At 42.6% G+C, this 25,663-nt stretch overlaps 2 protein-coding genes across 2 annotated transcripts in view; both read right to left on the reverse strand.

Moving 5' to 3' along the window:
* Positions 1 to 846: 846 nt before the first annotated feature.
* LOC310782589 (serine/threonine-protein phosphatase PP1-beta catalytic subunit-like) lies at positions 847 to 9,188 on the reverse strand. Its single transcript, XM_083643264.1, has 8 exons — positions 9,127 to 9,188; positions 7,821 to 7,952; positions 6,139 to 6,369; positions 5,560 to 5,664; positions 5,373 to 5,444; positions 4,734 to 4,885; positions 1,337 to 1,471; positions 847 to 1,248 (listed from the first exon to the last, which is right to left on the reverse strand). Exons 1-8 carry the CDS (start codon positions 9,176 to 9,178, stop codon positions 1,144 to 1,146), a joined length of 984 nt encoding a protein of 327 aa, XP_083499390.1. The 5' UTR covers positions 9,179 to 9,188; the 3' UTR covers positions 847 to 1,143.
* Positions 9,189 to 10,401: 1,213 nt separating this feature from the next.
* Positions 10,402 to 25,663, reverse strand: part of LOC310782318 (phospholipase B1, membrane-associated-like) — a gene marked incomplete at both ends in the record, with an annotated part of 38,260 nt that continues 22,998 nt past the window's right edge. Inside the window, 27 exons of the mRNA XM_083642989.1 lie at positions 10,402 to 10,686; positions 11,986 to 12,060; positions 12,176 to 12,271; positions 14,249 to 14,353; positions 14,456 to 14,537; positions 15,369 to 15,463; positions 16,392 to 16,457; positions 16,557 to 16,637; positions 16,795 to 16,846; positions 17,327 to 17,426; positions 17,768 to 17,811; positions 17,906 to 17,973; positions 19,009 to 19,067; positions 19,203 to 19,263; positions 19,353 to 19,430; positions 19,840 to 19,911; positions 20,355 to 20,450; positions 21,024 to 21,128; positions 21,220 to 21,301; positions 21,694 to 21,794; positions 21,876 to 21,941; positions 22,037 to 22,117; positions 22,255 to 22,306; positions 23,095 to 23,203; positions 23,423 to 23,466; positions 23,883 to 23,962; positions 24,634 to 24,692. Of these exons, the coding sequence (XP_083499115.1) occupies positions 10,402 to 10,686; positions 11,986 to 12,060; positions 12,176 to 12,271; positions 14,249 to 14,353; positions 14,456 to 14,537; positions 15,369 to 15,463; positions 16,392 to 16,457; positions 16,557 to 16,637; positions 16,795 to 16,846; positions 17,327 to 17,426; positions 17,768 to 17,811; positions 17,906 to 17,973; positions 19,009 to 19,067; positions 19,203 to 19,263; positions 19,353 to 19,430; positions 19,840 to 19,911; positions 20,355 to 20,450; positions 21,024 to 21,128; positions 21,220 to 21,301; positions 21,694 to 21,794; positions 21,876 to 21,941; positions 22,037 to 22,117; positions 22,255 to 22,306; positions 23,095 to 23,203; positions 23,423 to 23,466; positions 23,883 to 23,962; positions 24,634 to 24,692 (2,294 nt within the window). The remainder of the gene's footprint in view (positions 10,687 to 11,985; positions 12,061 to 12,175; positions 12,272 to 14,248; positions 14,354 to 14,455; positions 14,538 to 15,368; positions 15,464 to 16,391; positions 16,458 to 16,556; positions 16,638 to 16,794; positions 16,847 to 17,326; positions 17,427 to 17,767; positions 17,812 to 17,905; positions 17,974 to 19,008; positions 19,068 to 19,202; positions 19,264 to 19,352; positions 19,431 to 19,839; positions 19,912 to 20,354; positions 20,451 to 21,023; positions 21,129 to 21,219; positions 21,302 to 21,693; positions 21,795 to 21,875; positions 21,942 to 22,036; positions 22,118 to 22,254; positions 22,307 to 23,094; positions 23,204 to 23,422; positions 23,467 to 23,882; positions 23,963 to 24,633; positions 24,693 to 25,663) is intronic.

A 25,663-nucleotide genomic window follows, 5' to 3' on the forward strand; every position in this document is an offset into this window, starting at 1 on the left:
AAAGTTACAATGTAACATGTGCACGCATTCACAAAGTTACAATGTAACATGTGCACGCATTCACAAAGTTACAATGTAACATGTGCACGCATTCACAATGTTACAATGTAACATGTGCACGCATCCACAAAGTTACAATGGAACATGTGCACGCATTCACAAAGTTACAATGTAACATGTGCACGCATCCACAAAGTTACAATGTAACATGTGCACGCATTCACAAAGTTACAATGTAACATGTGCACGCATTCACAAAGTTACAATGTAACATGTGCACGCATTCACAAAGTTACAATGTAACGTGCACGCATTCACAAAGTTACAATGTAACATGTGCACGCATCCACAAAGTTACAATGTAACATGTGCACGCATTCACAAAGTTACAATGTAACATGTGCACGCATTCACAATGTTACAATGTAACATGTGCACGCATCCACAAAGTTACAATGGAACATGTGCACGCATTCACAAAGTTACAATGTAACATGTGCACGCATCCACAAAGTTACAATGTAACATGTGCACGCATTCACAAAGTTACAATGTAACATGTGCACGCATTCACAAAGTTACAATGTAACATGTGCACGCATTCACAAAGTTACAATGTAACGTGCACGCATTCACAAAGTTACAATGTAACATGTGCACGCATCCACAAAGTTACAATGTAACATGTGCACGCATTCACAAAGTTACAATGTAACATGTGCACGCATTCACAAAGTTACAATGTAACATGTGCACGCATTCACAATGTTACAATGTAACATGTGCACGCATTCACAAAGTTACAATGTAACATGTGCACGCATTCACAAAGTTACAATGGAAACTGGTTATCTGAAGGCAGAGACACATCCTTTCCAATATGTTTCCCATTCCACAAGAGGTTGGTTTTTATATTGCTGAACGGACTATTAGTGAGGGCTGAGCAACACATTCCATGGCATTGAAAATGATAAAAAGAAAGAAAAAAGTCATTGTCACATTAATTAAAAAAAGAATACCCCACAAACAAGCAAAAAACAACAAGAAAACACTCCTTAAATTCCTGTTTACAAATGAACAAGCTGACAGAGGGGGAGGCTGGAGTGTGTGAGACAGCCTGCGGGGACGTGGGGGGCCAGCTGCTCACCTCTTTTTGGGGGCTTGAGCGGTACGTGGCGGGGTGACGGGACGTCCCGAATTCGCTGCCCCGTACTGGTACTTAGCTTTTTTCTCAGATGGCTTCAGGATCTGGAAGACAGGATAACAATGTCAGTACAAAAGCCAAGCGTTCACCCGCCTGCATGAGAAAGACTCCCATCTTTGTTGTTTTGTTCACCTGAAAGGAGCACATGAGGGACTCGTCCACACTCATCATGCCGCCTGCGTTGTCAAACTCCCCGCAGTAGTTGGGGGCGGAGAACAGCGTCACCAGCTGTCGTTTGGCAAAGAACTCGTAGCCGTCTTCAACGACCTGTGGAAAAAATGCTTGTTATGAGTGAAAAGCTCTAGGTCAGGGTTATCAAACATACGGCCCGGGGGGCAGAACCAACCCGCCAAAGGGTCTAATCCAGCCCGCAGGATGACTTTGCAAAGTGTAAAGATTGCACTGAGAAGTCCTTCAATCCAATTTGATGCACTTGTGAAGACTACGAAGTACCAGGTTTCAGGAGCAAGTTAAATATTAAGTAGCTTATTCATGTTTTCTGTATTCATCACTAAATGGTAAACTATTTGCATTACCCTTGACTATAGAGAATTGCACAGTTGTTTTCAATTGTAATGCACAGTTACAGGCAGTAGATTTGATCCTTTGATGGTAGCTGACATAACCCTGTAATTCTTTACACTACATGAAAATGGAAAATGTTGAGGTTTTGTCATTTATATGTTATTATTGATTTTCTTTGCCTGGCCATCAAATTGGGTTGCATGTGGCCCGTGAACTGAAATGAGTTTGACACCCCTGCTAGGTCCTAGCAGGTGCGCTAGCAAAAGAATTAGGGCTGCTACTAATGATTATATTCATTATTGATTAATCCATCAATTATTTTCTCGACTAATCGATTAGTCATTTTGTCTATAAAATGTCACAAAACGCTGAAAAATTGAATCACCTTTTCCCCAAACCCCAAGATGACACACTCAAATGTCTTCTTTTGTCCAGACCAACAGTCCACAACCCACAGGCACAGATATTCAGTTTACTGTTATAGAAGACTAAAGAAACCAGAAAATATTCACATTTAAGAAGCTGGAACAAGATCATTACAGAGAGTTCCCCAAACTTTTGAGTAGCCAGTCAGATTGAAAAAGTAGCCGGATCATGTTCGCAGCGTTTGTTCCGGTGGTCCTTTTCCCAATTAATAAACAAACCTCAAATATGTATCCATGAGTGTGACAATTGAAATAATACAAATAAACATTCTTATAAAGGCCCAATGCTCAATTTAATTATAGAACAAAGAACAAAGAAAATACTAATAACTGTATGTTTCCCACAGGATTTGCATAGATTGTGGTGGGTAGACCTTGCTTGGACCCTCTTGGGGGGTTTGGGGGGCCATGCCCCCTGTAAGAAAAATGTGTACATTTTAAACTAAAATGCATGAATCTGGTTCACTTTGAGAACCAATTTAAGAGGCTAGATCAGGGGTGGGCAATTATTTTTCATGGGGGGCCACATGAGAAACCCAGATTGTTGCCGGGGGGCGAACAAATATTGTCATGCCGTAACCCAGGAACTTTGATGATAGAGAGGACCACAAAAAAATGTCCTCGCCACCAGAGGGCCAGATTTTACTGAGGGTTGGGGGCCGAACAGTGCTGGTGCGGAAAAATTTGGGGCATTTGAAGTCAGGTTTAGAGGAATAACTAATTTTAAATTAACAGTTGTGATGTCATTATTCAGTCTTAAACACCAATATTTGATCCTTTTCTCACTCACTCCTATGTCACCACTTGCTCTCCCTGCAGGTCTTGAAATTAGCTTTTTTGACCACCTGCCAATATGGCTGCTAGAAGTTACCAGCCAATTAGAATTTCCACTAGCCAAAATGTTTTTCTTGAAATAAACCAGAATATGAGTGGTTAATTTAAGCATAAGTATCAGTAAGTGGCCCGGGATTCTCAAAGCCTGTGTTGAGGGTCACACAAACAAAAATGCACTCTTGAAGCTAAATAAATCCAAAACCAATGAGTTAATTATTTAAAACTTTTACTTCAATGTAGAACAGTCATTTCTTACACATGAGATTACTTTTAGCCTTTTAGTCATAAAGATTATTGGCCAGAATGACATGAACATTTGGACACTTATTCAGGTTCAGCTGGACTGTAAAACAATTTTTTTTTTTTTACAGTGTATAAAGTAACCGGTAGGCCAGAAGGGCCAGTAGGCGGAGAAATAGCCGTTAAATCATCATTTAAAATGAGTCTCAGTGATTAACACATTGAATGCCAGCCATGTTTTCATTCCTGTAGGTAAGTTGTGCCAGGGGTGTTTTTGACGATTCTGGCTCATTTTACAACAGCCGAGGATTATTTTCTGTTAAGAATTCATGAACACCAATCATCTAAAAATAACTAATAGAATGTGTGCTTTCTCTGTCTAAAAGAGTTAGTTTGCAGAGTTAGTAGTTATGTAGATATTAGCCGTTGAGTACAGCATGGTTTCAGCGTCTGGAAATTTATTCAGAGATAAATGGCTTTTTGTGAAACAGTCACTTTAACCATTCATTTTTGGCATCAGTAAGACCGTCAGACATTCTAAACAATAGTTTTGAACAGTAATTTCCTCCATAACAACAGGAAACACCCCTCTCATTCAAACTCCTCCCTCCGTGTGTCTTCTCCTCCTTCCTCCTGGCTGTACAGCGGGCGTGTCAGAAGCGCTTTTGCTGCTGCCTGCCTGTGTGCCTGCCTGCCTGCTTGCCTGCGTGCGGACGCTCCTTGTGCGAGTCAAGATGGGCCGGGGAATGCGTGGGCGATGGGCAGATGTTGATTCTGGCCTTTCTGAGGTGTTTCAAAGTGTGTTTCACCTATGATCTATTTTGCAAATCGCTCTCCGCTCTCTGTGTGCTGCTGCCGGTGCGCGGCCGCTCTCAGGCAAGACAAGTCTTGAATGGATTACTGTAAAATCGCCACGGCATTTCCTTGAACGGCTTGGTCCCGCGGCAGTTTTTTCTTTGATTTCGGTCGTCTGGGGGAGCACTGTCAACACTTAGTGGGTCGGTAAAATAGATTATACACATTATCTTGCTCCAATAGTGATCTCGAAGATGTAAAAGTTGTTGATTGATGTCCCACCGTCAAAAAAAAAAAATGTTTATGTAAGACGAGTAAACTCGGCTCTGGCACTTAAGCGTTGGATTATGTAAGACGAATTATTTCGGCTATGGCACTTAAGGTGTTAATCAATTATAAAATGTGAAAGTCATGTGAAAGAGAAGCTGCAGCAGTGTCATTTCATCACTTCAGATCAGTAAATGAGAAGTCAAATAAGTGACCATACTACATTTAAACATTTACCATGCTTTTGACTTGTTTTTATTCTGTTCTGATCCATGCTATATTTTTAACTAAATGTATTTTGGCATTTTTAGCCTTCTCTGCACAGCACTCTTGTAAAACCTATTTGTTGTTCCATTTGATTAAAACGGTCAAACCACATTTAATTATCTGCAGTATCATTGTATCACATGTAGCAAAGCTCACAGGGGATTGTGTGTGTTTACCTGATGGGCTCGGCAGATAAGATCCAGGTCATGGCGGTTGAGGAACTTGCTGACGACGTCAGCCCCAAAGGTGAAGGACACTCCCCGGTCATTCTCGCCCCAGCCCTGCACGTCTTTATCTGGGTCTGACCACAGCAGGTCACACAGCAGGCCTGCCACAAAGAGGCACCAATCAGCCAGAAACTAAAGTATACTGTAGAACCTTTTCTTTGGACTACCAGGGGAAGGTCCAGCAATAGATTTAATCTTTTAAAAATTACATTTATTTTCCACTATACCTAAAAATTCCATCTGAAATAGAAAAATCCATGTGAAAACGTTTAGTCTGGGATTATAAATCAAATGGCACTTCACTTATTGTAGCTGCGTTACAGTGATTGCATCAGGTTTCTAGATGTTTGATAAAAGGTTCCACTTTTAATTCAGATTTACACCATCTAGGTAGTCTGATGACAATTTGAGTTTTACCTGATTTGTCTAATTTGTCATAATCAAGAGACACAGGTATGTCATTACACATATTTACGTCATGACTCATGAGATACTGTAACTAACTCGCTCTGGTGACCCCATGTAAAATTTGCCGTCAGCTGACAGGACTTAATTTGTTCCTAAACACAAACACACGGGACACCAGACCTGTATCGGGGACGTCAGTGGGTCGCATGATGCGGCGAATCTGCTCCATGGACTGCAGATCAGGAGAGAGACCTGAGGGGAGCAGATGATGCTATTAAAGCCACATCGCACTGCAGCAAGTCCCTGGTGCACAACAATACACAGGAGAAATAGTTGACTGCTGACAGCATAGAGACATTTGACAAACCTCCGTGGCAGCAGAAGATCTTCTCATCGATAATGGCAGCAATGGGCAGACAGTTAAAACAGTCTGTGAAGGTCTTCCAGAGCTTTATGTTGAATCTGCGCTTGCCTGGGGGGGGGGGCAATAGTTAAAAATCACATAGAAGTCACCCTTGTAGGAGATAAGATGAGACTTTGAACAGGGAATAGTATACACATTCAGATTTTAGATTTGTAATGCCCTAAGGCTGCTCTTGGGAAACTTCGGTAGTTCTCCCTTGATTAGAAACCTTGGTGAGGTACAGCTCCACAGAGAGTGAATATGAAAAGATGGAATCAGTGACTATCTCAAACTGATAATATCACCAAAAAAAAAGCTTGTTTAGTTGTAAAAGTAAGTCTCCTGACGAAAGCTAACTAGACTCTCCTCAGCCAAATGTCATCATAGCTCAGCTCTTAAACTGAGTGGCAGTTAGCATATGCAGCCAGTATAAATAAGACCACACGTTTCCCAGCTTACACTCATCATAGCTCAGCTCTTAAAACTGAGTGGCAGTTAGCATATGCAGCCAGTATAAATGACTCCACACGTTTCCCAGCTTACACTCATCATAGAAGCCATAGATGCGGTTAATGGAGGCACACTCATGGTTCCCCCGGAGCAAGAAGAAGTTTTCTGGGTATTTGATCTTGTAGGCCAGCAGCAGGCAGATGGTCTCCAGCGACTGTTTCCCTCTGTCCACGTAATCCCCCAGGAACAGGTAGTTGGCCTCCGGAGGGAAGCCGCCATACTCAAATAGCCTCAGCAAATCTGTGTACTGTCCATGGATATCACCTAGAACGAGTACCAACGAGTAACAATGTCAGGGATGAACTTGGCATTTTAGCAAAGAGATGGGATTAAATGGAGTTGGATTAAATAGAAAATGTCTTTACTGTTAATGTCATTATCATAATTTGATTCAAAGCCACAATTTCTTCTTCAGCTCCACTATGTAAATTGTGACTTTTTCAAAATATATTGCAATAACCTTTTCCATTTGGTGGATGCTTAGTGGTTCCTTTATGGGAGTTGAGAGACTAAAGCATGAAAAACCATCTTCGCTGAAAAGGGAGATGGTCTCTCACTCTCTCACCCTAGAGAGTTCCCATTAATATCCCTTGCTCTACTTGCAGTGCTCGGCTGCATGGACCTGCCAAAATCAATTATCATCAGCATATAAATGGGAGCTGGGGCTCTGTGTATAGTTCAGTGATGATGTCACTGATGACATCATCAGTGACTGATGTCATCAGTGATGTCATACATAGGCCTTGTGACATCATCAGTGATGTCATAAATTCACACACACCCACCCACACACACACACACACACACACAGCTATAATAGTTCAGTGATGTCACTGATGACATCACTGATGATGTATCAGTGATGTCATAAATCTCACTGATGACATCATCAGTGATGTCATAAATTCACTCACACACACAAAGTCACGAGAGAGACTGAGGGGGGAACACTAAGGGAGAGAGAGAGAGGGGAGAGAGACTGAAGGAGAGAGAGAGGGAGACATTGTGTGCATGCCAATAGGGCAGGCAAGGCCTGCAGGACAGGCTCGCCCGCACAGCGGAATCGAGAGGCCTACTTTTGTCAAAACAACATTGTTTTTCACTTATTTTTGGAGACAACTAGGACATTCTGGTGCATTAGAGAGACTTTTGGATTATCTTGGCTTGGATTATTTCTTAATGATGCTTAAAGGGATAGGCCAACATTTTGAGAGTTTAGGCTATTTGCATATTGCCAATATCAAAACTAATATGTACATGGCTTTATTTTCAATTCTGCGTGCAGTACTACAAACTGCGGTAGAGCCCTCACTGCTACTTAGCTTGGCGCTACAATGACAGTCTATGGTATTTTTGCCTACCCCCGTTCAGTTGCCCAAAATACACATTCGAACAGCACCAGAAACACTCACCTGTACATGTTGTGACTCGTGTACTCGCCACACGATGAAATAATAATCCAAAGTTACATGAAACGGTAATTTTCGTAGCAAATCCATGCACCGAGAACTAAACAAAGAGTAACCGAACTAACAGAGTATAACTGAAGTTACTTCCTCGTTTGCCATGTGGCGCATGTGCTGTGTGCAGTCATCAGCACAGCGCATGCGCACTGCACACAGCGCATGGCAAACGAAGACGTAACTTCGGTTATATAATTATAACATAATGATGGAGTGCCACAAATCTTTAGTTGATGGTGATGCTGGACTCACCACAGATTTTGAGTGGAGCCTCCAGCTCTAGCAGGATAGGCTGGCTGAGGAAAATCTCTCTGGACTTGATGCAGAGCCCCCGCACCTCCGCCTCTGACATCTGTACGATCTTCCCTGGACGACATCCTCGCACTGCAAGACAAAAGTGAAATGAGTGTCTTAGTCTTCACAGAAGTAGATCATAGAAGTGAAGGTGAATTGAATCTCTCCTAGTTCAAACCCTTAAACAGGAAACACCTCCACCTTCTTCACTGCAAAGGAAATGTGCTACCTGCCACCATTCTCCCGCGGTTTAATCAAACATCAAATTCAACAGTTAAAGTTGGCCAATTACCGTAGTTAGCTATGTTTCATTAGTTAGCCATGTTTTGCATTTGCCTGGGATGACATACAGTAACATATTCACTTCACAAATGAACTGGCAGGTGGAGCAATGAACAGCTTGTTGTTGGCTCAGCTAGCTGTCTGTGTCTGTGTGTGTGTGTGTGTGTGTGTGTGTGTGTGTGTGTGTGTGTGTGTGTGTGTGTGTGTGTGTGTGTGTGTGTGTGTGTGTGTGTGTGTGAGTGAGATGTGATGTGATGTGATGTGATGTGATGTGATGTGATGTGATGTGCTCCAAGTGGGACAAAAGTCTGGAGGGCAGCTCTGTGGCTTCAGCTACAACCAATGAAACACGAGCGAGATAGTTATGTGGCACAGACTCCAATTACACAAAGTCAGATAACTATAAGGCCTTAAATCCATGCAGGCTTTTTAGTGATTGTTTACAGAAAGGGGGTGTGTCCTCCTGGGTGACAGCAGCTAGCTAGATGCTATATATATATATATATATATATATATATATATATATATATATATATACCTTTACTTACGTTAGCATTGGCAACAACCACACTATGTAATGTAAAAAAAACAGGCACCAGTGCTAACGTTTGGTTGATCCAGCTCTGTGACAGCAGGCTAGCAAGCTAACGCTAACGTTAAAGTGTTGATTTGAGCACTCTCTCCCCATCTCCCCCCCTACACACCATGCTTACACTGTGCAGTAGAGGGCTTTGCAGCTTAGTAGGTTATAGCAAGCCAACATTAGCTAACTAGCTTCTAATATTAACAGTTAACGCTATAGTAGGTTTTTTTTGACTGCCATGATAACGTCATATAAGGCAACGCTAGCGTTACCTCGGTTAGCTTAGCGTTACCGTGTTGCTGAGCAAAACAGATAGGGTTTCGAGATTCAGCTGCTAACTACAACCAGCAAAACATGCAGTTCACTCATGAAAACCCGAATTTCATAATGCTACGCTACCTTCCAGCAATCGAGAAATGATGCTGTCAACGTTCAGTTCGCTTTCCGCCATGTTTCTGACACCAATAGCCTGCACAGGCACAGCGACCTGTGGGCTCAATCCGCCCTCAAGTCTGACTGGCAGGGGTCAAACCCTGATTGGATAAGCTAATCAAATACCGTTATAAACTAGTCATGTGATTAACCTTCTTGATAAAACACACGCACGCGCGCACACACACACACACACACACACACACACGCGCGCACACACACACACACGCACACACAATTTGTAAATTGAATTGAATTAATTTGAGTTTTTAATGACACAAACACACAATGACACAAACTGTTAATAAAACATTTAGTAATTGCATCAGTAAATTCATAATTATATTTCAAAATTCTATCTCTGATTGATTAATAAACCAATGTGCAGAACTATTTAAAAAAAATCTCCAATTATTATTTATTAATGTGTTCTGCTCGTTTCCATTTCACATTTCATTTGTTTACAGCTTTAACATTTACACTTTCTGCTTTGGCTGTACTTCGTTATTAGACAAGATATGTTTATTATTAGATAACATGCAACCAGTGCAGTGTGCCAGTTCTAATACCTAAATTTAGCCTGGTCAGGTCTGACAGACCAAATGGAGAGTCTGTCTGTGTGCCATCACAGTCCTCCCAACAGTGGTGGCATAAATCTGGTAGACAGTTTGGGCATGCGGTTAATTTGTTAAAATTAAATTGAAATATACCCAAAGGCTTCAGTAGTGGCTTGTCTGGAAGTTGTTTGTGTTGAACCTACAAGTCGAGTTTCAGGGCAGAGTTTGCCCGTCTACCAAGGTTGGGGGAAATACTATTTTCTCACTAGTAGGTTATGAAAGCATGTAGGTAGGATAGTTCACATGAAAATGCAATCCCAGAATAACACTTTAGTTTTGCACTTACCAATGTACCAAATACAACATCAAACATGATTCAAGTATAGCAGATGTTTATTGTTTTAATAAATAAGAATGAGTATGGAGACATCATACAAAACGTGGATTCATAGTGGACAATCAACTACGCATAACAAAAATATCAAAAAATTTCTGGCCAGTATAAAAAAATTAGCAAATCTTTACTTGAGGCTACAGTACAGTATAGACAATACAAAATTCTTGACAAGTGAAAACAGTACGTGTGTGTGTGTGTGTGTGTGTGTGTGTGTGTGTGTGTGTGTGTGTGTGTGTGTGTGTGTGTGTGTGTGTGTGTGTGTGTGTGTGTTTTTTCAAGCACTATCCATTAAAAGCCAGTTCCTTTCATTTCCACTGCTCCCTCCACACGTTTCTTCTGCGTGCAGGAGACAAGCAGCCAGGCTGCACCAATACCAACTAGCAAGCTGACCTTCCCCACAACCACCAACGCCCACACTGGGATGGAGGAGGGGCACTTGGTTGGCACGGGACTGGAGCTGGTGGTGGTGGTGGAGTCTGTGATTGGAGCAGCAGTGATGGTGGTGGTGGTGGTGGTGGTGGTCACTGGTAGACCTGGGACGCTGTTCATCTTTGTGAAGATGAAAGGATGAGCCTAAAAGAAAGAGAAAGAAGCAGTGGAAATGTGAAGTTGTGATGTGAGTTGAGGAGTTAGCTACAGGTAGCTCTGTTTATCTCCTATGCAGATGCCATCTGACTATATTTCTGCTTTATTAAAGTATACAGAGGAAAGTGAAAGGATACGGAGAAAGATATAGAAGATAACATGCAACAGCACTTGTGAACCCAATTCAAATCCACAGCATTGCAAGTACCGTACTCAAAATACTCCATACACGACATCAACACACTCCAGGTATGCACTTTTGTCTGTCTATAAATGTATATACGGTACTCACTTGTCTCTCTCCCTGCGTTACTAGTTCCAACAAAATTCTAACATACATACACATAATACAAGACATTCACATCACCTTTACCCCCCATACTGTCTCACTACCAGTAACCAATTTTCAATACGCTACAGAGGTGCCATATTATGGAACACATAATATCAATATTGCCAAACACGCAACTCAACTTAGAATCTCTCCAATGAGTCACACATACTATAGACTATCCTCAGTGTCAACATGAGGATAGCCTACCGCTGAAACATTTGTCTTGTTGCTGCTGTGCAGAATAAACTGTGTGTAAATCTACTTGTGAGTGCTGCCGTGGTCTATTGACTATAGACTCCTATTATCTTCATGTTCTACTGGGCCGGCACCCTAAGGATTTAAAGACAAGAGTTGAGCGCACCATTTCTTGGACACATACTATAGCCCTCATACATCACACATTGCCATCTTAACTTATCGGTCTACTCCCTTATTTTGATTGCTTTTTTGGTTTTCCTCTTTTGTTATTTTTTTTTTGGGGGGGGTGGGGGGATTTTGCCTTTATTCGATAGGACAGTATGTGCTGGACAGTATGTGCTGGACAGTATGTGCTGGACAGCAACAGGAGGTCGGGGAGAGAGTGTGGGAGGACATGCAGCAATTGAGGTCGGATTCGAACCTGAGTCGCTGCGTGAAGGACTACGCCTTAATGGTACTCGTTCTACCAGGTGAGCCATTGGGACGCCCCCCTTTTTCTTTATTTTTTTACTGTCGATTTTCTTTTATTTGTCTATTTTTCTTGTTTCTGTTGTATTGTATGCTTTGTACAGATTATTATTATTTGGTTTTCTGAGGTAGAGACCCTGGATAAGCCTTTCCAGGGTTTCCTGTCTCTACCTGCACATTATTTTCCCAATTGCATTTTTTGTAATCCGTTTCTGTTTTGATTGTGTACAAAAACTAAACTAAACTAAAACTAAAACATAATATGCGTCTTTTTGTGCCTACTGTACCTCAGAGGGACAGTGAATCTTGGAGCGGTCATGTGTGAAGTTGTTGTAGGCCTGTTTCCTTCCCACTGGCTCCAACTGTTAAAACAGAGAAATTGGGTGAAACAAAGGGGCAACCTTTGGTCCTGAAGCCAATATGGAAGTGCCATAAACCTGCATTGTTTCTAATGGCCAGCAGGGGGCCCACCCTCACCATGTTATTCCAGAGGGCGATGGCCAGCTCAGCGTGTGCCCGCTCACTGATGTGGAAGCAATCCATGGCAAAGAAGCTCAGGTCAGCCTGGCCTTCCTGGTGAAACACGAGGGCATCTCAGCATACATGTGATTGTTGGTGCGTGGCTGCTCTCATCTAAGCTGTGTCTCTGTGACTTACTCTGATGTAAGTCTAATCTAAACTGTGTCTGTGATTTACTCTGATGTAAGTCTCATCTAAGCTGTGTCTCTGTGACTTACTCCGATGTAAGTCTCATCTAAAGTTTAAACTGTGTCTCTGTGACTTACTCCGATGTAAGTCTCATCTAAACTGTGTCTCTGTGACTTACTCCGATGTAAGTCTCATCTAAACTGTGTCTCTGTGACTTACACAGATGTAAGTCTCATCTAAACTGTGTCTCTGTGACTTACACAGATGTAAGTCTCATCTAAACTGTGTCTCTGTGACTTACACAGATTTAAGTCTCATCTAAACTGCGTCTCTGTGACTTACTCCGATTTAAGTCTCATCTAAACTGTGTCTCTGTGACTTACTCCGATGTAAGTCTCATCTAAGCTGTGTCTCTGTGACTTACTCCGATGTAAGTCTCATCTAAACTGTGTCTCTGTGACTTACTCTGATGTAAGTCTCATCTAAACTGTGTCTCTGTGACTTACTCTGATGTAAGTCTCATCTAAACTGTGTCTCTGTGATTTACTCTGATGTAAGTCTCATCTAAACTGTGTCTCTGTGATTTACTCTGATGTAAGTCTCATCTAAACTGTGTCTCTGTGACTTACACAGATGTAAGTCTCATCTAAACTGTGTCTCTGTGACTTACTCTGATGTAAGTATCATCTAAACTGTGTCTCTGTGACTTACTCCGATGTAAGTCTCATCTAAACTGTGTCTCTGTGACTTACACAGATGTAAGTCTCATCTAAACTGTGTCTCTGTGACTTACTCTGATGTAAGTCTCATCTAAACTGTGTCTCTGTGACTTACTCTGATGTAAGTCTCATCTAAACTGTGTCTCTGTGACTTACTCTGATGTAAGTCTCATCTAAACTGTGTCTCTGTGACTTACTCCGATGTAAGTCTCATCTAAACTGTGTCTCTGTGACTTACTCCGATGTAAGTCTCATCTAAACTGTGTCTCTGTGACTTACTCTGATGTAAGTCTCATCTAAACTGTGTCTCTGTGACTTACTCTGATGTAAGTCTCATCTAAACTGTGTCTCTGTGACTTACTCCGATGTAAGTCTCATCTAAACTGTGTCTCTGTGACTTACACAGATGTAAGTCTCATCTAAACTGTGTCTCTGTGACTTACACAGATGTAAGTCTCATCTAAACTGTGTCTCTGTGACTTACACAGATGTAAGTCTCATCTAAACTGTGTCTCTGTGACTTACACAGATGTAAGTCTCATCTAAACTGTGTCTCTGTGACTTACACAGATGTAAGTATCATCTAAACTGTGTCTCTGTGACTTACTCTGATGTAAGTATCATCTAAACTGTGTCTCTGTGACTTACACAGATGTAAGTCTCATCTAAACTGTGTCTCTGTGACTTACACAGATGTAAGTATCATCTAAACTGTGTCTCTGTGACTTACTCCGATGTAAGTCTCATCTAAACTGTGTCTCTGTGACTTACTCTGATGTAAGTCTCATCTAAACTGTGTCTCTGTGACTTACTCTGATGTAAGTATCATCTAAACTGTGTCTCTGTGACTTACTCCGATGTAAGTCTCATCTAAACTGTGTCTCTGTGACTTACTCTGATGTAAGTATCATCTAAACTGTGTCTCTGTGACTTACTCTGATGTAAGTATCATCTAAACTGTGTCTCTGTGACTTACTCCGATGTAAGTCTCATCTAAACTGTGTCTCTGTGACTTACACAGATGTAAGTCTCATCTAAACTGTGTCTCTGTGACTTACACAGATGTAAGTCTCATCTAAACTGTGTCTCTGTGACTTACACAGATGTAAGTATCATCTAAACTGTGTCTCTGTGACTTACTCCGATGTAAGGGACAAAGGTATTGTGTGTCTCGGTGACTTACTTGAGTGTAAGGGACAAAGGTATTGCGTAAGTTGGGTTGAAGGACAACGGTGAAGTCCTCTCTTCCATCATAGCGATCCCCAGCGATAAGATAGTTAGTCTCAGCCTAGGAAAAAAACACAAAAAGGAAGATTAGAAATGACAGAGGCAATCCTAGTTTTTTGAAAGTGTATAAATAGATATATTAAAAAAAGGTCTTTGCTTTTACCTGGTACTCCTGATTAACTCGTTTGATCTCTTCAAGCTCTGGAGAGTTTTCCTCTGCATTTATAACACAGGGACAGTTGGCCCTGTAAAAAACACATGTTCCCATTAAGTCTCCCCTTGCTGAGATTTCAATGAGAATTTCTATGCAACTCCATGACTGATGAAGTGAAAATAACTGCTTCTAACTGCTTCATATTTACAGCAGTATACAGCCTGTGAGGAGTGGAAAACACACATCAACAGCTGAATCAGCAGTTGCTTCGTCGACAAAGCGGCAAATTTTCATGATCTCCTTGCGACTCAGTCAGAGTTGGCAACAGTAGTCCTGATGTACATTGTCAATTCTCAGCCTTTTTATATCAAAGACCCTAATGTAGTCCACTTTAGAGCCACATACCCCCATTTGATGACATTTTGCCTCTCTGTCTGAGAATATTTTTTTTATTGTGATATGATTTTGTCCAGACCTCCATGACTATTTGTATTGTAGGTCGAGATGACAGTGAAACTATGATCAAAACAGTCATTCTTTTACATTCTCTAAGTTCTTTATATATAATAATTATATAATAATAATAATGCTGAAGTTTAACCATTCATCAATTTGCTGGGACCTCCCTGTAACCCCTTCAAGGACCCCTCGTGGTGGTACCCAGACCCCACATTGAGAAACACTGCTGTACACAACTAGTTAGATATGAGCAGATAATCAAAAACACAGATCAGTCAAGATGGACGGATAAAATAGACCCCTACACAGACCTCAAATCTAGGCCCGGCCCACCTTCCCCCGAACCTTATGTTTGATCAATTTCGAATATCCTAAGCATATCAAAGCAACATGATAAAAATACATGAAAACACTGTAAACACCACAATGTGCCAGTTAAAACATATTAGGATACAACACAAACCTCTGCATGATGGTGCAGCCCAGGTCGTTCTTCTTAACAGTTCTCAGTGGATCTATCTGTAAGATCTCTAATACATTGACCAGCAGCCTCGGCACCTACAGACACAGAGAGGGGGGCGGGGCAGTGAGAAGAGTAGAAAACATGACATGAATCTCCTCTAGTTTACCTACACAGAGGGGAGGGGGGGGGGGGGGGGCAGTGATAACATGGCACACTATTCCTCATGACATGAATCAACTCTAGTTTACCTACACAGAGGGGAGGGGGGGGGGGGCAGTGATAACATGGCACACTATTCCTCATGACATGAATCTCCTCTAGTTTACCTACACAGAGGGGGGGGGGCAGTGATAACATGGCACACTATTCCTCATGACATGAATCTCCTCTAGTTTACCTACACAGAGGGGGGGGGGGGCAGTGATAACATGGCACACTATTCCTCATGACATGAATCTCCTCTAGTTTACCTACACAGAGGGGAGGGGGGGGGGGGGCAGTGATAACATGGCACACTATTCCTCATGACATGAATCTCCTCTAGTTTACCTACACAGAGGGGAGGGGGGGGGGGGCAGTGATAACATGGCACACTATTCCTCATGACATGAATCTCCTCTAGTTTACCTACACAGAGGGGAGGGGGGGCAGTGATAACATGGCACACTATTCCTCATGACATGAATCTCCTCTAGTTTACCTACACAGAGGGGAGGGGGGGGGGGGCAGTGATAACATGGCACACTATTCCTCATGACATGAATCTCCTCTAGTTTACCTACACAGAGGGGAGGGGGGGGGGGGGCAGTGATAACATGGCACACTATTCCTCATGACATGAATCTCCTCTAGTTTACCTACACAGAGGGGAGGGGGGGGGGGGCAGTGATAACATGGCACACTATTCCTCATGACATGAATCTCCTCTAGTTTACCTACACAGAGGGGAGGGGGGGGGGCAGTGATAACATGGCACACTATTCCTCATGACATGAATCTCCTCTAGTTTTGAACATAGCTCACCTCTTTATAAAGCATGTCCAAGCTGACCATAAGATTGTGGCTGTAATTCTTCGGTGACAGGTTATTCTGCAAAAGGTATATATAAAAAATTATATTTGTATTTTAGTGTCATATCAAGGAGTGGACAGTTAATTTTGTACTGTATGCATGTTAAGGGACACTTACTTGCTCCATGCAATAACTGCAAAGATCATTTCCCCCAACAAATATTGTCACAAGCTTCCAGTCCTTTTCAAAATTCACCTTCTGTGTGGCGCGTGCACAGAGCAGGAGCAGGAGCAGGGGAGAGAGAGAGGGGGAGAGGGGGAGAGAGGGAGAGGGGGAGAGAGGGAGGGAGAGAGGGGGGTTATACTGAGGCATTGCAGAGAGTCACATCAGCCACTCATCATCGGGCGAGTCTCACCTCGTTTCCTCTCATGGCCTTGATGAGAGCTTGGACTTGCGCTGGTATCTCACTGGAGACACAAACGACAGGCAGTAAGTAGGTAGTAAGACAGTAGTAAAAGACAACTGTAGGCTGAAACATACTTCTGCGTCCACCTCGACTTGGAGCCTTGCCGGCGGCAAATGGTCCTATACACTCGAACGCCAGCTTGACGAGGGGTCACAGGGGAGTCCCCAGCAAAATGAGTAAGTTGTGTGATTTCACTGACTAGGATTTCAATGACTAGAAGTTAGCCCAAGGAGAGAATGTAGTGCATATACTTGGTAATAGCTTTCACACACTCTCTACTGTTATCTCCCCATCTGTATTATATCATACTCGTGCTGTTCGCGTCAGCTGCGTCGAGTCACATTTTCATTTGCACGCAGGCCGCGAGAGCAGGCTCGCCGGCCACAGCGCCCCCCCTCAGTGCATTCGGGGGTTTGACGCGGAAGTATGTCAAGGCCTTAATACATACGGAAGTTAACTGAAAGAAAAAACTTGCACATACGAGGTCTTGGCTCCAGCCACGCCCATATTGAAGCCCTTCTTTAATGACCCTTGACCTTGGGAGAAGCCCTGGAGAGAGGGGTTGAACTTCCTCAGGATATCTGAGGAGAGAGACACACGGGACATGCTCTTAGTCCACTTGTAAGATGGGGAAGAAGGTGTGGCGTATCATATGGAGAGGGACCTCTGCACGGAGGTGCCCAACTTAAGTTTAAAAGAGTTCTGATATATTTTACATGTGTAGCTCAATATCAAACTGTAAAGACAATGTTTTGTGGTATTCACGTCTCCTAAATCTGATTCATCACACTTGAATTACATCCAATAAGTGATAATAATAAAAACAATGTTCCTCAGCACAACACAGTGTCCAATATCTATGTCATATGGTTTGGCAGGTATGAATAATCATTCATTGATCAAAGATGTGGCATAAACTCACTTGGCAGTGTTGTGACCGTCTCTAGAGTCTCATCCCCTCCGATACTGCAGGGAAAAGCAACAGACAGTGTGGTTTGTACAATACCAAGCAGTGACACGTGCTGATGATGTACTCAATGACCCTGCAGGCTTGCTGTACCTCCATGCGACTCCCTTATATTCTTTCTTGAGGTCAAACAGGCTCTTTGCTTTAGCGGCAGTACCCGCCTGCAAACAGAAGACAAGCAAAGCCTCAGCAAAGCCATGTGAAGACACACAGAAGACATTACAGAAGGCACAGAGAGACGACTTGGCACAGAGAAACACAATTGCTCAATCAAAGTGGCAACATTAGCAAAGACTTGGACATGAAGGGGGCAATCATCACCTGACTGATAACGAATGATTCAGAGGCTCATAGTTCAGTAACGGCATTAACCCATATCAGCAGGTTCAGTCGATGCCGAATGCTCCACTTTCACTCTTTGACTCACGTACGTACGCACACACACACACACACACGGACACACACACGCACGCACACACACACACACACGCACGCATGCGCACACACACACACACACGCACACACAAATTCTCAAGCATTTCATATGCAACACCTCATCATACCGGAACGACAGAATAAGTCGATTTCCAATTACTTCCAAAACGACGAGTGAAACGATGCGTGCAGGTGACACGCCTCACACGGTTCTTTTGAAAACATCCCCTTGGTTATGTTTAAACGTTGGTGATGTTTCGGTAACTAAAACAGGATTAGGGTGATGGTTTTTAGTTATGGTTAAAAACGGAACATGTCGGGAGGCGAACCGGGTCTCTTGCGACAAGGAAGTTGAAAGACAAGGAAGTTATCCCGCACGCCTTCACCCTTATTATCAGCGAGCTATTTCAGCTATTTTCAGACTGTCACGTTAAAGACCGCCAGAGGTCGGCGCTACTTCCTAGTTACAGCTCCCGACTCTGGTGTATGCTCTGCACCATACACCCACACGACCGCAAGAGGTTGCATTCGTAAACAGTCATTTTAACCCCCTTGAAAATAGACCAATGTTGTCATTTTCCTTGTGAGGACAGCCTGTTCATAGAATAGCCTAAAGAAAGACATTTTTTAGAAAAGCTGCACAGGAAAAAAATCTCAAATATTTTCTATGAATCCAGCTGTCTGGTATATGTCTCATTACTGATTATGTATTGAATTGGCTTTACTCGGGTTCTGTTTGATGTTATTATGTTGACACTTACAGTGAAGGAGTCTCCCAGAGCAGCCACCACCTTGATGTCCACTGGCCTCAGCTTGTGAACTATGGATGATGAAAAAGCACATCCAGTTCATAATCACACCCTCACCCTCACCACCATCATCACCATCATCATCACCATCACCATCACCACCCCCGCTGTCTGATAAGGCTTTCACCATCCTTTCTCCATCTCACCTGAAGTAGGCACAGAGTGGGTTGGAGCAAGGTCCAGGCAGGAGAAGTCACTTCCCCAGTTCTGGTGGGAAGAGAGACACAGTCAGACAAAAAGTCACTTAAATAGTCTTCTTCTTCTTTTTTTTACTTACAAGATGAAGATATGCTTACAGGGATTGGTCCCGGCGTTGGTGCGGGGCCACCATATATGTAATTGCTGTTATTATAGGTACGAATATATGGTGAAGTCTGAGAATAAAAAGAAGATTTTATTAACATTACATGACAGTAGTGGATGTCTATATAGTGGTATGCAGCCTTAAAGGAAAATGAAACATACATTCACAAATATTACTCATTTTCAATCAAAGAAGTATGGGTCGTCCATTTAGTTAATAAGACAGAGGGAAAGCGAAAAGGGACACAAAATAAAGGAGACAGAAAATAAACCTCTGGCAAGATTCAAATGTAGATCTGGTTCCAGAGGCAGGGGGCGTTAACCATCGCCCCATCTAGTCAAGTCAAGTCAAGTCAAGTTTATTTGTATAGCCCTAATTCACAAGCATGTCTCAGAGGACTTCACAGAGAATATGTCTAGCTAAATCTAGCTGGCCACATTCACATAACTCAGATTGGGTGATTAATCCTCATTTCCTACCTTGGATGGACATTTCAGGTTAATCTCAGCATTAAAACGCTGCTCTGCAGTTTTATTACCCAGAGGCTCCAGCTATGGGAAAACAAGAGCCAGAGTGAGAGTTCAGAGATCATTCAGTATATTTAAAATGCATAACGGCTTCACATTGTAAATGTACAATATGTGATGATTGTATCATAATATCTGATTGCTGACTGCAATTGGGAAACCGCAAAACATTGCTAAAGTGAGCTTTGATCTGAAGGTCAAACTTTGATCAAAAATAATGAAACATGGCAGTCTAATTTGCTGTTTAAAGGCATTAAAAGAGGTTTCAACAACTAGGAGAGAGGCTAATTCTTTTTTAAGGGGAAGTGGTGGTTGTGACCCAACACAGCCATAAATTGAAAGGGACAGCTCATCCTTCTCATGTACCCCCGTCTCCCCCAAATCTTTGCCTATGAAAAAGCCATCACAAAAATGCCACATAAGCATAAAGTACTGCTATAGCTCCTCCTTGTTGGGCAGGTTCCTACCATGTTGTTCCAGAGGGAGCGAGCCATCAGCGTGTGGGCCTTCTGGCTGAGGTGGAAGCAGTCGGGGCTGAAGAAGGAGCGGTCAGGACGGCCATCCTGTGGAACACACCAAGGCCATGTGAGTGAGCCATGTGAGTGAGCCATGTGAGTGAGCCATGTGAGTGTGTGACTGTGAGCCTCGCTGCATCCTGACTTTGTTTAATTTCTCAGAGCAGCAAAGTAAAGGAGCAGTCCAACTGTTTTGTCCACATTAGAGCCATGGACCCCCATTGGATGAGGTTTTGTCTCTGCGACTCAAATCTGAGAATGTTTTTATTGACAGATATGATTTGGTCCAGAATTCCATGACTGTTTGTGTTGTAGGTAGGGAGATAACAGTGAAACTATGATCAAAATACTCATTCTTCTACAGTCTCTAATTGTGTTTAACTTGTTAAATTAAATAATAAATAAATAAATGAAATAATGGTGAAGTTTAACAATTCATGAGTTTGATGGGGACCCCCTAGAACCCCCTCAAGGACCCCTGGTGGTCCCCGGACTCCAAGTTGAGAACCAGTGTGTTATGTGACCAATCAACTTGCCACATATTAGGTAAGGTCATCAATGGGCTAAACCCCCCAAAAGTCTGTATAGTCCTTCAGTGAGGGACGGTGCGGTGTGTCTCACCGGCAGCTTGGGGACAATGACTTCTCTGAAGAAAGGCTGGACGACCACAGTGAAGTCTGAGCGGGTGTCGTACCGTCCGGACTCCACGAGCTCACCCAGCACACGCTGGAAGAGAGAGGAGAGGGTGATGATGCATGCCTGCATGGAGATGCAGAGGCATTCTGTGATGGCAGTATGGCTTCCTACTCCGTCCTACCTGATAGCCTCTATTGAGGTCCTCCAACTTCTGAAGAGCTGTGGAGCCGGGCTTTGGCCTGATGACGCAAGGACACAGAATACTGGCAAGGGAGAGATAACAGGGGATTATACGGACTTTTATGATTATTCCTTTATGACATTTCTGCTTTATCATAGTGAGAGGAGTACACCACAGATCATGAGCTGGATTCAAACGCATGATATTTTGAACACGCACACACACACACACACACACACACACACACACACACACACACACACACACACACACACACACACACACACACACACACACACACACACACACACACATTCAAACTAGGTCCACACAAAATTCTTAGCGGGAGTTGGTCTTCATAAGACGGGTGACCTGACGAAGACTTGTTTGTTCTAAGAATCTTGTGCTGACCTACTTTGAGTTCTTTCAAGATCTGAAATGCAGCCTGCAGATCCTAAATGAACTGACACTCACTTGACCAGCCAGGTTGGACATTTAAGTGAAGAGTCCATGTGCATTTCTCTCAGTGGGGTGATGTGAAGAGGCTCCACTAGGTTGACCAGAGCCCGCGGCACCTAACGGATATAAGCTCAGTTAATGCGAATAACATGATGATTAAGGAGACCTTCATATAGAATATAGCACATTGACCTCACCTCTTCATGAAGATAATCAAGGCCTTCACGAATGTGGCGAACATAATTCTCTACAGAGTAATACATCTGTGGGAATGAATCGAAAGGGGAGATTTTTTTTTAAGGTTGTTGTGTCTTTTAAGCTCTCCTTTTTCTTCTGAAAACTCTGAATCCGTACTCACAGAATTGTAGCAGTGGTCACAGAAATCGTTGCCACCAACGAAAAGGGTGATCATCTTCCAGTCGGACTCAAAATTGATACGCTGTGTACAAAAGCAGAATGTCAGCCTTTGGTTTTGCTATTTGCTACCATTCATGGGTAACAGCAACATAGAGTAAAGAGTCAGAGTAAAAGCACTATTATTACCAACAGATTCAAAGTAAATATAGATATTCTTACAGAATCATTCTTCATCCTTGCCACCAGGGCTCGCACCTGCGTCGGTATGTCGCTTAAAACACATACACAAGATCACATGTCACAATTCAACAGCAACAAGTGATCCATAAGACATGCATCTTAAGCTGCCTCCACATGATAAGTGATCTTCTCTTCTCTCACCGTGAGGTCGAGCGGAGAAAGGTCAGCAGTAAATAGGTCAAAGTTTAAACAATGCGAACTTTGAGCACAGCGCAAGGTGGCATATTCGAGCGGTGCGCGACGCCAAGGATGGTGCTGCCCTCCCACTCTGCTGACGAAAAATCAAGATGGCGACGGCCAACGAATCAACTCCAAACGGGAGACCAAAATGAATGGGATAGCTTTTAAAAACCCCACTCAGACATGCTCTCACATCGCAATTGTATATTCTTTAAGTGTCATATGTATACATAACATGTATTTTGTAACAGTATTTTCACGTCCTTCTCCAATCTGTGGGCTTACACATGTACACATTTCCTGTATAGAGCTTTATTGAATTATTGATTGTATTTCTGGTCTGTATGTATTTAGTAGTAATTTCCGCCTTACACAGCACAACGCTGATGAAGGCTTGACGCTGAAACGTTCGGTGTGCTTCTCTGTCCCAGGTGTCCCAATTTTTGAAAGGACATTTTGGAGTGCTGGCCTGCTTCTCTTTTACTCTTGTGACTTGTGTTGGCCCTGCACCCAAGTGGAACTTCTGTTGGGAGTGTGCTCGCATTCGGTGAGTTTGGAAGCTTTAAGGTAGCAACCTGAACCTACATCTGACACACATCCATTACTTCTGTTGACCCCCTCTCTCTGAATGGGACTCACCTGCCTTTTTGTCCTGATATAGCCTGGTTGAGGAAAGCCTGAGGAGTGTCCTGCTTCCCCATGCCAACAGAGTAGCCAGTCAAGAGGGGGTTAAAATGCTTTAAGATGTCTGTATTTAAACAAGAAAAAAAAGAGGTCAACATGTACAGTGGCAACACCCATCCAAGATCAACAACCACAGCAGTGAACATTAGCTGCGGACATGGGTTTAAGACTGAGACAAATTGTTCTCAGGCTACGCTAACAATAGTTCCAAGTTATCTAGTACAGTATAATCATAGATACAGTAGCTGATATCTCAAACTGGATACCAAGGAACAAGACTTACTGGGCAGTGTGGTGATGGTGGTGAGGTTTTCATCTCCACCAATACTGGAGAAAACAAATAATACAGTGTGTCTGTGTACCTTTTCATAGCAAAATCACATCACATTACATCAAATGCATTTTTGTCTACAGATAATCACTGCATGCTACCTGGGTCTTCTCTAATGTTGGTTTCTCTATCTTTATGGTATTTATGTCAAATTTATAGAGGAAATAATAAATTATAAAATATATATATATATATATATATATATATATATATATATATATATATATATATTACCCTCTGAAGATCTATAGGGAGAATATATAGTATTCAGAAGTATCTAAATATTTACATAACCTGCATTACATTCAAATCAAAGAAATGGATAGCTGTGGGATCATATTACCATGCAAAGGCTGCAGAAAGTTAGTGTAAACATGCTGAAATATTGTGTGATGGTTATGTTGTGACCAACCTCCAGGACAAGCCCCTGTACTGACGCAGGACGTCCAGTAAGTTGATAGGGCTGGATCCAGATCCAACGCCATTGCCTGCCTGTCAATTACAGGTAGTATTATTAACTAGAATGGGCTAAATTTCCTAAAGAAAATTTAATTGTGCTTGCTGCCCTCGCGATGCCTCACCCCCTTGCAACACTCCCGCCTAGCAGCAAGCAGAATAATGAGAGAGGATAGATTGTGTGTCCTTCCCCAGGGAAAATAAACGAGGATACCAGTTTTCCCTCGACAGCTATCAAGCTGTCTCAAGGCATTGAGATCTTTGGCCTCTTCACAAGGGAGGCCTCGAATCCGAGTGATATGCAATGCAGAATGATATAGCTAGAATAAGAACTGAAAGTAGAACTTGACCCAGGAAAGTTTGACCCCAACCTGACCAAAAGTGCTCAACTTTCTGCTCCAACCCGAACCAAGGTCAAGGAATATAGCTTTTTGTGAGATTGAACAGATTTTTTTATTAAACTTTTAAGCAAGAAATTCAACTCAACTTGAGTTCATTGCATGACGATGACATTCATGATGTTGGAAGCTACAGCGGCAGTAGCTAGGCTGACTAATGTTAGCTAACCTAGATAACTCCGTTTGGCAGATTTTCTCCTATCGCCTTTTTTCCACTGGATTATAGCCCAATAATAATTAGACAGAAAAAGGATTCTGACAGAATGGTCACAGATAAACAGGAAGCAGGCCCAACAAAGGTTCACTCACTGTCAGAGAGTCTCCCAGGGCAGCCACCACTTTGACGTCGCCAGGCCGAAGTGCATGGACTGGGAAGAGACACGGGACATCACATCAGAAAAATATTCAATAGACTGGGAAGAGACACAGGACATCACATCAGAAAAATATTCAATAGACTGGGAAGAGACACAGGACATCACATCAGAAAAATATTCAATAGACTGGGAAGAGACACAGGACATCACATCAGGATCATATTCAATAGACTATGAAGAGACACAGGACATCACATCAGGATCATGTTCAATAGACTATGAAGAGACACAGGACATCACATCAGGATCATATTCAATAGAGTGGGAAGAGACACAGGACATCACATCAGGATCATGTTCAATAGACTATGAAGAGACACAGGACATCACATCAGGATCATATTCAATAGAGTGGGAAGAGACACAGGACATCACATCAGGATCATGTTCAATAGACTATGAAGAGACACAGGACATCACATCAGGATCATATTCAATAGACTATGAAGAGACACAGGACATCACATCAGGATCATGTTCAATAGACTATGAAGAGACACAGGACATCACATCAGGATCATATTCAATAGACTATGAAGAGACACAGGACATCACATCAGGATCATGTTCAATAGACTATGAAGAGACACAGGACATCACATCAGGATCATGTTCAATAGACTATGAAGAGACACAGGACATCACATCAGGATCATGTTCAATAGACTATGAAGAGACACAGGACATCACATCAGAAAAATATTCAATAGACTGGGAAGAGACACAGGACATCACATCAGGATCATGTTCAATAGACTGGGAAGAGACACAGGACATCACATCAGGATCATATTCAATAGACTGGGAAGAGACACAGGACATCACATCAGGATCATGTTCAATAGACTGTGAAGAGACACAGGACATCACATCAGGATCATATTCAATAGACTGGGAAGAGACACAGGACATCACATCAGGATCATATTCAATAGAGTGGGAAGAGACACAGGACATCACAT

This window comes from Poromitra crassiceps (genome assembly GCF_964638095.1).
Source record: "Poromitra crassiceps genome assembly, chromosome: 9".
NCBI classification, from domain to species: domain Eukaryota; kingdom Metazoa; phylum Chordata; class Actinopteri; order Beryciformes; family Melamphaidae; genus Poromitra; species Poromitra crassiceps.